The 12,964-nt window shown below is 27.3% G+C and overlaps 1 protein-coding gene across 7 annotated transcripts in view; it reads left to right on the plus strand.

The window, feature by feature from the left end:
* LOC106787307 (protein kinase shaggy-like) overlaps nucleotides 1-12,964 on the plus strand; it is a 37,448-nt gene that overhangs the window by 23,782 nt on the left and 702 nt on the right. For 3 of the 7 annotated variants that reach the window (XM_014749554.1, XM_014749555.1, XM_014749551.1), the window contains exons 4-8: nucleotides 252-290; nucleotides 1,013-1,123; nucleotides 1,257-1,494; nucleotides 1,575-1,768; nucleotides 3,364-3,794. In XM_014749554.1, coding sequence (XP_014605040.1) covers nucleotides 252-290; nucleotides 1,013-1,123; nucleotides 1,257-1,494; nucleotides 1,575-1,768; nucleotides 3,364-3,753 — 972 coding nt within the window. In that variant the 3' untranslated portion in view covers nucleotides 3,754-3,794. Of the gene's footprint in view, nucleotides 1-251; nucleotides 291-1,012; nucleotides 1,124-1,256; nucleotides 1,495-1,574; nucleotides 1,769-3,363; nucleotides 3,795-12,964 lie in introns of those variants that run through there. The other 4 variants (XM_014749556.1, XM_014749557.1, XM_014749553.1 and 1 more) reach the window with 2 other exon arrangements.

A 12,964-nucleotide genomic window follows, 5' to 3' on the forward strand; every position in this document is an offset into this window, starting at 1 on the left:
GAATCGATTTAAACATTTAAAGAAAGGTTAAGACCAAAAAGATCTTTTTTTTTCTTTCCTCGTTTCTTTTCTATCTTTCTTTCTTTTTTTTTCTTTTTTTCAAATCAATATTATAAAAAAAAAAAAAAAAAAAAAAAAAAAAAAAAAAAAAAAAAAGAAAATAAATAAATTAAAAAAATCGTGTTTTATTTATATCAATATAAATGTCTTTTTAGTGTTAATGCATGCTACGTTGTTATGTTATTTTGTAGAACATCTTAAACGCAACTAATCCAGTTTTTCATGTGGACGTAAGTTGGAGCATACCCAGTAGCTTACAAATTTTATCCTTTTTGCCGAGATATATATTTAGGCTACCATTCGCTTTTATCGTAGAAAAACAAAAAAAAAAAGAAAAGATAAAAAAAATATATCAATGACAAAAATAACAAAGATTAACCGTTAAGAATATATATAACGTTATCAAAAAAAGCGTACGATTTAATTAATTGTTTTATTTTTTTTTTTAAACATGATCTTAGATCACGTTATACACGTTTATTATAATTTCATTTTTGAATCTAGTAGAGCTAACGCCGCTTCGCTAGTCCTAGAGGATGATCACGTCTCGAGATTGCGTGCATTTGTAACCGTAATTAAGTGTGTACGTAATTAACAAATCGAACACGAATCAAAATTGATGGATATAACTATATCTCTCTACTCATTCTCGTATAATAAATAAATATATATATAATATATTTGTAACATATTATACCGCAATAAATGTTACGAATAAACATGTACACATTCATTCATCATTATTTTTTTTTCTCATCTTTTTTTTTTTATTTCTTTCTTTCTTTTACACCCCACACCTCCCAAACAAAAAAAGATTAAACGAATACGACATAAAAGACTTCCCATTCATTAAGACCCATCACTCCATCGTACAGAACAAAAGAATAATGAATAAAATGACACATGTGTAAAAAAAAAAACATTGTAATAATAAAAGAATAATTATTTTTAGAAGGACGAGGTTTATCTGAATCTAGTCCTGGAATATATACCCGAAACCGTGTACAAAGTCGCCCGACATTATAGCAAAAGCAAGCAGACGATACCAATCAGTTTTATCAAGGTAAAAGGAGCCATGCATTAATCAATATACAATTGATACTGATCACGATATTTCTCTTTTTTGTTGCACGCTTTCGATTGGCTCGCTCATTAATTTGAGTATCTTTATTACCCCGTATTTCTATATTTTCCAGCTATACATGTACCAACTGTTCCGTTCTTTGGCATACATCCATTCCCTGGGAATTTGTCACAGGGATATTAAGCCGCAGAATTTACTATTGGATCCTGAAACTGGTGTTCTCAAGCTCTGTGATTTTGGTTCAGCCAAGCATCTTGTCAAAGGGGAACCTAACGTGTCTTATATATGCAGTCGCTATTACCGTGCGCCTGAACTCATCTTTGGTGCCATTGACTACACTACAAAGATCGGTTAGTTCCTTTTTACCTTGGAATTTTTGTTGTAAATAATGACACGTTAATTAATTAATAATAAAATTTATTTTCGGCAGACGTGTGGAGCGCAGGTTGTGTTCTGGCAGAGCTTTTGCTTGGTCAGCCGATATTCCCCGGTGACAGCGGTGTAGATCAACTTGTTGAAATTATCAAAGTACTTGGTACCCCGACGCGTGATCAAATACGTGAGATGAACCCTAACTATACCGAATTTAAATTTCCACAAATAAAGTCGCATCCATGGCAAAAGGTAATTATTTTATATATCATAATATATTTAATCAAAAAAATATATATTGGTACGTTTTATATTAATATTAATAATTTAATATGTACGTATATTATGTCGCGTGCAACACATATATTTATTTAAAGGTCCAAATCCAAATCACACCTTTCATACTAGCACGTAGTAGAGAGACTAATCGACGCGAAAATTCTATAAATAATACGATTATTTATATCTGTATGTGCATTATTTAGTTGTGTCGCGTAAACAATATTTGAGAGATGACTCACAGAGTTCTTTGGAATAATTATTCCCAATTTTCAAAATTGATAGAAAGCATGTATAATTAAACACCTTTTTATGAATAGTTTAAATGACGGACTACAAATAAGCTCCAATCTTACTGTGTTTAATTAAATGCTCTTGATCATATCTATGAAATAGGAATAATTATTTTGAAGTATCCTGTATAACGGCAATTTAGTTAATCCTTTCTCATTGTATATCATTCATCAATACCTGTACTCGTGGTTACAGTATATGCTTCAACGAATGAGTGGACCAAAGTGTTCCACGGAGCACCAAAAAATTAGAGTAAGTGGTCCTAGTCCTCAAACGCATTATTAGATACTGCTGCACAAGTATTCCTTCACTGATCAAATCATTATACTAACCAATTAAATAACTATGATTTTTCTAGCATTTCTATGTTAAACATTTTTATATATTTTTATATATATATATATATACATGTGTAAAAGATGCCCCAGTGTTTTTCCTCGCAATTTTACCAACACATTCTACAAATTAAAAATAAGGCAAACATGGTATTTAAACAATACATGAAACATTAAATGCTTTATTAAAAAGTTATTAAAAAAAAATAATTAAAAAAAATAAAAATACGAAATGAAATTGGACTGCTTTATTGTTCGATACACAACATAGGAATAAATTGTTGATGCAAATTTTAATTTCATTTAAATATTATCATGAATGCAGGACTAGCATTTACGGAGAAGAGAATTTATTGCATTACTAATTGATTTTGCATACTAATTTGATTTATTTATTTTTTCTATATATCTTATTGAAATAACAATTGTGACAAGATAGACCATTTGATCTTTTATATCACCTATTTTATTTTACATTTATACCGTTTTCAATATTTTGTTTATCCTTTTTTACCTTTTTATAAGCGATTAACATTACTAAACTATATCTCCTTTCTATTTGAATTGAAACAAAAAGAAATCAAGATAGACAGAGAATAATAGGTAGGTAGGATAAATACAAAAAAAGAAAATATCACTTACTCTAACGTTTTGGTGATATTTTACGATCCTCGAGAACATATCCAGATGGATAATATTAACATATATATATATAGGTGTGAATGATTGAATAAATAATCGTGTAATAGAAAACCAAGCAACGAGGAGACGGAGACAAACAAAATGTTCTCATCATCGATTATAAAAGAAATAAATAATATTATTAGCAAGTATATGGGGCAATTGGTGTGGAAGTATTTAAAAGAAGAAGAAGAAGAAGAAGAATTAGAGAAGGGAATCGTGTGTTGTTAATAATTATAATATTATTATCGGTTTCAGGTTTTCAGGGCGCGTACACCACCGGAAGCGATGGAACTGGTAGCACGGCTTTTAGAATATACACCATCTCTGAGAATGACCCCTCTACAGGCATGCGCACATTCGTTTTTCAACGAATTGCGAGAAGAAGGGACACGATTACCAAACGGTCGTGAATTACCACCATTATTCAATTTCACCGAGCACGAGCTTAGAATTCAGCCTATCTTAAACCCGATCCTAAAACCGAAATACAGCATGCAGTCTCCCGACAATCCCGGCGGAGGCCAATCGGAAGCGACGAATGCTGCCGCCGCGGGGGCTAGCGGTAACTCTAGTGATAATAGCGTCAACACCAATACACCCTCCACCACACAAACTACCGATCCCAGCCAATCGAACATGGCTTAGAAAAAGAAACAAAAAAAAAAAAGAAAAAGAGAAAAAAAAAATAATAACATACACAGAAAAAAAGAATAAAAAATAAATACGCAACGGGGTGTTCAGAGACCCGTAATAAAAAAAAAAAAGAAAAGGAAAAAAAAACAAACCTAAACGCTAAATCTAAAATAAACGTTTTAAAGATATAAAAGAATGAAAAAAATAATTCTATATAAGAAGAAAGAAAGAGAGTGCGTGTGAATGTACGAGAGAATAAGAGCGAGAGTGAGAGTGAGAATGAGAGTAAGAGTGAAAGTGAGAGTGAAAGTGATAGGGAGAGGGAGAGGGTGAAGGAGAGTGAACGAGCGCGCGCGCAAGAGAGAGGAAGAGAGAGAAATATAATAGCAAAATGATAATCTGAACAGCAAAGTCAAGTTTGCTTCTTTATATTTCGATATATTCATTATTATTATTTTATTTTTATTATGATTACTATTATTATTATTATTATTATTATTATTATTATTATTATTATTATTATTATGTTTATTATTAATTATTAATTATTATTAACAAAAAACTCACACGCAAACAAAAAGCTTCTGACAATTTATATAATATGATATAGTGCAAGAAAATATTTAAATTAAAATATAAGAAAAAGATTTAAAAAAATAATAATGATAAAATATGAAATTTTGAAAATGAAATAATAAAATGCAGACGTGTTTGTAAAAAGGACAAAAGAAATAAGTAATAATACAAAAAATTTAATTTATGGTTGACGAGAACAAAGATCTTCTGAGGAGGATGTCCCCGTTTTATAACAAAATTCTATTAATCTATTCTAACAAATAGATCAACGTGTGTAATGAACGTGTCAAATTTTTACGCTATAGTATAATTGCTTTTCGATCAGTTCTGTGTCGTGTGTGACGGAAAAAATGGAAGAAAAAAAAGAGAAAAATAAAATGAATGAATGAATGAAAGAATGAATGAATGGATGAAATGGATGAATGAATGAAAGAATGAGTGAATGAATAAGTGAGTAAGCGAAAATGAGAATGAACGTGCGCGCGTGCGTATGCGCGGACGAATAAACAAACTAAAAAATAAATAAATTGATTCAACTTTGCGCTGCCAAGCTGAACATTAAATATGATTACTACACGCGCGCGCGTGCATACACACACACACACAACACGTATATGTATATAGGAAAATACGGTGAATCAAGGAATAATTTTCATGAAATTTTTTTGAGACGAATCTTAAGCAGCAACAACACATTATTACTACAAAGTAACAAAATTTAGTTGACAATTTAAATGAGGATTAGGAGAAAAAATAATTTAAAAAAAAAACAATATCCTAATAATAATAATAATAATGATAATAATAATAATAATAATAATAATAATAATAATAATAATAAAATGAGGAAGAGAAGAGAAGAAAAATTATGTAGGATCTAATATTATTATTATATCGTAACAATTTTACAATTAACACAAACACACACGCGCTTAAATGTAGCTTGCGTCGTCACTTAGTTACTGTATCTCTTTTAAAAAGATTCTAGTAAAAAAACAGCTTTGCGAGATAAGGAGAGGGTGGTCGGTGGAGATAGGAATGTGGGGTGAAATGGTAATTGTTATTACGAAGATAAAAAACAGTGACGAACAAATATAAACATTTGAGAAGGAAGAAGAAACAAGAAGACGGTCGGTTATATTGCATACGTCGAGATTAAAAACTATAAATCTTACATTTTGAATAAAAAAAATATACGCGCGTAAACGTTATTATTATTGCTAAATTTATTATTATTATTATTATTATTATTATTAAATTTTGGAATGGTGTAAGGAAAGGAAAAATGAAAAGAGAAATTTGAACGATTCCTCCGCCAGGTTCGTGAAAAGAAACAATTCTTGTATATGAAGAAATTTGTAGACTAATGTATTTCTTTTTCTTTCTTTTTTTTATTTTAATCTTATTGTGTTCAGTAAAATAATTAATGATATGTATAGGTATATGTATATATCGTTGTATAAGGAAGAAAACACGTAATTGAAGTTGTTTATTCTATTAGAAGGTGTAGTGTATAGCACTTTGATTTTGACGTATGTTTCAAAACGTGTGTCCCTGTCGTTGTTTCGATGACGGTTTTTTCCTTTTTCTTTCTTTTCTTTTAAAGTGATATACATATACACATAGGGTAACGGCAATCGAATATGAGAAGACGCTATTTATGTTTGATTGATAGTAAATCAACTGACAGTTTATGTATACTTATTTATACTGTAAAACGGTCTTTAACTAAATTTATATTATATATATATATATTTTACTGTTGACTGCAGATAACTGTCAATTTGGTATTGGTTTAAATAATAAATAAAACGATTTTTAGATAATACTTAAATAATATTTATTATTATTATCATCATTACTGTTATTATTATTATTAATATTATTATTATTATCATTATCATTATTGATAAAACAAAATGAAGAGAAGAAATTATATTGAATGCAGAATATTACTTTTAACTTACTTAATGAGAATAATTTATTACGAGGATAAAATAAAAAATGAAAGTTTAAAATTAATGCGAAATTAATGAAATTTGAAAAACAGCACTTTATATAAGACTCTACTTAAAATGAAAATAAAAAGTAGAAATTATTATTTAAAATTTAAATATACAGCAAGTCTTCTTTTTTATTTTTTAAATAACGAAATAATCGAAAAATATTCAGGAAACTATTCTAGCACTTAACTTGTTTAATTTCGAATTAGTTACTAACATATTAAAACTTGGAGCCGAAGAAGGTTCAATTAAAATAATAACCCTATGAAAATCTCTTTTTTTTACAAATGACTATAAAAACTTGCTGTTGTCTAAAAATACAATGAAATTTAATGTCGTCTTAATGAAATAATCCTTTCCATTTGAATTGGAATCTCATGCGAAGGATCCCTGTTATTTATTTAAATATTTTTAATTATTGGTGCAGTTATTGCAACTATTTTTTGGAAACACTATTGAGTCTCATAAAGCACATGTCTCATATTCAATACTGTTACTCTATATACATACGAATACAACATATGTATGTATCTATGTATGTATGTATATTACTTTTATTAATAATATTAATAATATCGAACAGCTTTTTTTTTATAAAAAGGAAAAAAGAAAAATAAAGAAATAAATGGAAAAATATCAAACTAAACCAAAAGCTTTGAGATTACCGAACGTGGCTTTTCACTGCTATTGCAAAAACTTGAGAATTTGCTCAAAAAGTGGCAGTAAATAAAAGCCATATAAAAATATATTATGCCTATCGATCATGGCTCGACGATACGAAATCGCTTGTTACATATTTTATTTTTATGATTTAATAATTAATGTCTTCTTCGTTAACTGTTCTCATGATTATTTTAACACTAGAATTATTGGTAATTCATTTCTGTTATAATTTCTACGAGATCAGTCAATATAATTTGTTTAAGTATATTCCATTATTATATTAATTTTGAAAAAAAAGAAAGGATAATATCGCAATTAAAGTAATAAAACATTTCTGAAACGTTAAATAATAAATTTGAGTAATTTATTAAAAAGTAAACCTTTTGTAAACCAATCAAAATGATTAGCAGCCTAATAACAGTTCTAGTGTTAATTAATAATCAGATTTATTTTCAGTCTTTATTTTTTTTTACACGCACTTTGGATTCATTAAAAAAATGTTAAACATCATTTTAACAATAATTTTAATTGAACTAACACGCAAAGAAGGATTTTAATTTTTATATAGACATAATAAATTTATTGACGAGTAATAATATTTCTTTCAAACCCATTTCGTGTACGTACTTATAAAATATCTATACGCAAACATATATCTTACGTTTGTTTTCCATCAATTCGCCGGAGGTGATTAAAAAATACGAAGAAGAAGCAGAAGAAGAAGAATACGAAAGAGACGAAAATAGAAAGAATAGAAGAGATAATAAGGAAAAATTGACAAACAAAAAAAATGAATGGGAAAGAGAGAGAGAGAGAGAGAAAGAAATATAAAACGAACATTTTCTCAATGTTATAATGAGAATCTAATGAAAATGCATAAAGTTCTGTTTCTTATCACTTCTCCGCGTCGTTATCTAATAACATTTCATATTATTCTGCTTAATATTTGATTAAAAAGTGCGAATCGATAATGTCAATCATAAGTTTCACACTATCATCATTCTCGTTCGTGTTATGTGTAGTATTTCTATTCGCAATATTGCACGAATAAATAAAACAAAAAAAGAATACATCTCTAACGTTGCATTTTCTAAAAAAAAAAAAAAAACATACACACACACACATTACATTCACATATCATTGCGTCGCAAGAAACATTTCGTAGAACTGCCGCCGCAAAAAAAGAAGAAAAAATAAATCGATTTAGTTCTTTATCTATGAAAAAAAGGACGAAAATAGAAAAGATATAATATTGAACAACAACTAAAAAATAAATAATTAAATAAGTAAATATAATGAAATGAAATAAATAGGCGAATGGGATGGGGAGGGGGATAAAAGAAATGAGAAAATACTAATGCGAGGAATAGATGTTATTGGATATAAAAATTAAAAATAAATAATGATAATAATAATAATAATAATAATAATAATACAAAAAAAGTGAAAAGAAGTGTGAAAGGAAAGTGCAAGAGAGCAAATTGATGATAGTGGACATGTAAGATGATGAATGAATGACAAAGAGAGGGGTGTATGAGCATATATATATATGTACATATATACGTGTTGTATGAAAAGCATGGCATTCCGTAGTCGAGCTGATTGATCTTATTGTTGTAAAGAAAAACTAAAACAAAATATAATGATGCTTAGTGGAAGAGAAAGAGAAAGAGAGAAACAACTGAGACTTCGCTGATGAAAAGTTGTTTTTTTTTTTTGTTTTTTTTTTTTAAAGTAAAAAAAACTATCGTTCGAATCATAATTTCTTTCTCACACGGCTTTGTATATCTTTTAAGTTTGCTTTACTTTTTATGAGGATATATTTTCACTTCATACACCAACCTGTCGGCTGGTTCTTTTTTTCACGGATTCATGTATATAGAGATATATAAATGAGCTAACTGTTTTGTATTTTATTATTAAGTGTTTTATATTTTATTTCTATTTCTTTTTTTTCTTTTTTTTTTTTTTTTAAATTATATTACAAACGTATTATATGTATTTAAAATGTTAGCTTGTGTGTTCTTTATATATATTCCATGTTATAATGTTTTATTTTATTTTATTTTATTTTATTTTATTTTATTTTATTTTATTTTATTTTATTTTATTTTATTTTATTTCATTTTTGTTCTCTTCTGGCTTCAAAAAAGAAAAAGAAAAAAGGAAACAGATAGCTCGGTTTCTCTATGATGTTCTTACTATCGATATAAGTATAAGGAGAAAAATATCTTTATGCGTTAGGTGCAATTAGTTGCAAATTATATGAATATTCTATAGTGTGTACATATTTATGGCGTTTTAGGCTGACAGAAAAATGATTAATTGCAAGAGAGAAAAGAAAGAAAGAAAGAAAGACAAAAAAAAATAGAGAAAATTTTTAAAAAGCAATTATTGGGATCCTAAATATGCATATTGAATGATGATTATAAATAAAATGTATCAACTCTCCTAGCCAATGAAATTTTTCATGCGGCAAAAATTAAATTCGAAAAAAAAAAAAAACAGAAAAAAAAAGTATATAAGTATAAATACAAAAGGTTTTTGCTAGCAGATAGTTGCCTAATAACTACGATAATGATAACGATAACGACGATGATGATAATGATGATGATAATGAATAGATTTCACTGTTTGATATTTGATCGTTTCTAATCATTTTTTTTTTTTTGAGGCTCGGACACTAGACGATTTAAACAAAGCACATAATTATTTCCGATGCATAGTTATTCGATGTTTTGGAAAATAAATTAAGTGTACAATAATGAAAGTCTACGTTAGTATAAATGTATACATATATATTATATAGGTATATATATGTATATACCTATCTATGTATACACAAGTAGATTGATTAATTAATTAATTTTAGTAATAGCGATATTAATGATATAATAATGATAACAATATTGTGCTATTGTACAAACGAAAAACAAAAAGAGAAGAGCAGAAAACAAGTAATGAAATAACGGAAGACAGATAACGATGATAAAAACGATTACTGATAAATGTTTTCTCTAAACCATAAACATTTTTCTAGTTTGCATGAAAATTATCACCGCTAAAACTACCATCCTATCACCAACACCAACACGAATACCACCACAATCACCGATTCTCCTAAAAACCCGCATCATTTTCACAATTCTTGATGCACATGTTAAATGAAAGAAAGAAAGATTTAAAAAAGTGTAATGATTGTATAAAAATTATTAATAAATTAATTCAATATGTGTATATATATATATATATATATATATATATAATACACACATATATACATGTATAGTAAGTTAACTATCTCGATTGTAGTTGGTTTGTTCGTTGTTAATGTTCTCGTATTATTATTCTAATCGTCGATTATATTTCTCGATCGATTAATTATTTTATTTTTTACTGTTGCATCTCTCTTATCGTTGTATTATTATTATTATTATTTTTATTATTATTATTATTATTTTTCGTAGTCTTTGTCGTCGTCGTCGTCATCGTCACTTGCATTAAAATGACTATAGGATCATTGAAAGACAAATCGAGCCTTTTAGTTTCATCATATTTTCAGCAATACATTTCATTATTCGTAATTCTAATGTTAAAATTCATTTTAATTGACATTAGATTGAAAAAAAAAAAATGTTCATTTCAATATATTATTCATATCCAACTTTCGTGCTTCCTCATCTGTAAATCTTATGCGCGTAAATAATAATTATTGATGATGATGATGATGATGATGATTAATGCTAATAATGGTAATAATAATAATATCTAATAATAATAATAATGATCGTGATCTAGATACTTTGAAAATAACCGAGATAATCCTCAATAAATCGTCGAAACGTGTTTTTATGTATGTAAATCCTAAATGCAGTTTGAGGGTCACGCTGATACTCATAAAAATATGAAAAAAAAACACGTTGATAAAAGAAAACAAAAAAAAAAGGAAGATAAGAGAACGAAAGGAAAAATTTTTGAAAGAAATTTAGACATTCTAATGTTTTTTCTATCAAAAAACTAAAAGATTTAATATATTTATAGGCTTTTCACTTTTGCATTGAAAATCTGTCCACGAAACGTTTTCACGCTTTTGTAGTAAATAGTAATAATAAGTAATTCAAGAAAAAAAAAAGAAAATAAAGCAAGAAAGTATCCTAGGCAGACGAATCTCAGAAAATACGAATGAAGGGATAAAAAAATAAAAAGTAAAAAGTGAAAAACAAGAAACATAAGAAAAGAAAAAAGAAGGAGAAAGATGGAACAGAACCGGCACCAATATTCCATAATAATAATAATAATAATAATAATAATAATAATAATATAATCATAATATTAATAATAATTTATTTATGTTTGCTACTTCCTTAAAGCACACATGATGCAACGGATTAATCGGAATGAAGAAAAATAAATTATAAAAATATATCAATCGTATGAAATGGATAAAATTAACCCGCGTGTGTTCGTAGACGATTAATCCGCTTCTTCTCATATATATATATATATTAAAATATATAAATATATATAATGATCTAAGAAAAGATATTTGCACAAAAGAATGATATCTATCATTTTTATCTTGTGTAAATCTTGATAAGTAAAAACACATCTTATATTTAATACTAAGCATCTGTCTTGTTGGTCTTTGTGTAAATAGTTAATGATGATAATGATAATATTAATAATCATCATAGTAAAATAGGATTAACAATAAAAATAATAATAAAACAGTAATATTATTCCTTTGTATCGGTAACAGATATAATAATTATTTTTAAAATGTTTATGGCACACCTCTTGTATAGAAAAATCGTTCGAAAATGAAGAAGAGGTGAAAGAAGAGAATGATCATTTTTCTTTCGTTATTATCGATTAGATATAACATCATTCAAAAGCACGCGAAAAATGTCAGAACATCCTCTTCAGAAGTACATATTCCTTTTTTGGAACGCACGTGATAGCTATTTAAATATTTGCAAGAAATTCTTTTGATTTTTGGCAAAATTCTTTTTACAAGTTCGAAAAAAGAAACAAAAAAGATAAAAAAAGAAAGAGAGAATCTCTCGAATTTTATGTTTCAATTTATCTAGATGAAAAACTTTAGAAATTTAATGACGCCACTCAATGAATACTTGCTATTTGTTTCTTCCTTTTCACGTTGATATATAACAATTTATTATTAATTATTAATTTTTATTTAATATTTTTTATGTTATGTGTTACAACAAGAGTAAGATCTCATGTTCGATTTTAAATGCTCAAAAAATATCTACTATTATTATTACTCATATCCTTACTTTTCCTCTTTTTTTTTTTTTTCTTAAATCTTTAAAAATATAACGCGTTAGTTTTTATACTGCGCGATTCTATGTGGTCCACTACCTTCCCCCTACCCTTCTGTTGCTTTTTTCTCTTAACTCAAAAAATATGAAAAATACGAAATGACCGGACTGTTTTCTTATTCGGAAATCGCACAGGAATAGATTGTTGATTGAAATTATAATTACGAATGAAGTAATAGAATCTATGGAGAATAGAATTAATTGCATTACTAATTTCTTCTTCGTTTTCCTTAATTGGAAATGAAAAGAATTAAGGAATTGGTTCTCCTCGATTTATCCATCGTTAGGAGTAATGGAATTATTTAATCATTGTCGTACTGGTATTCCATAATGTACTGAACAACCATGTAATTGAATCCTTAAATGTTGATGAAATAAATATAAAAAAGGCTGTGCAGTTAAGTTATTTTTGTGTATTCAAATAAATATCGGTAATGTTCTTCTTGTGCTACGCTAACAACGAATTCCAGTCCGTTATCATTTCGTATTTTGATTAGAACTTTTTAATTAAGTACTTAAGAGCTTATACTTATATAACAGTTTTTTGTTTTCTTATTTTTACTTATGGAATATACTAATAGAATAATAATTTTTATAATGAAATATTTCGTATAACGAGACGAAATTTGTCACTAACAA

Source organism: Polistes canadensis, unplaced genomic scaffold (assembly GCF_001313835.1).
Source record: "Polistes canadensis isolate GaletaPanama2010 unplaced genomic scaffold, ASM131383v1 scaffold_98, whole genome shotgun sequence".
In the NCBI taxonomy this organism is placed as follows: Eukaryota; Metazoa; Arthropoda; class Insecta; order Hymenoptera; family Vespidae; genus Polistes; species Polistes canadensis.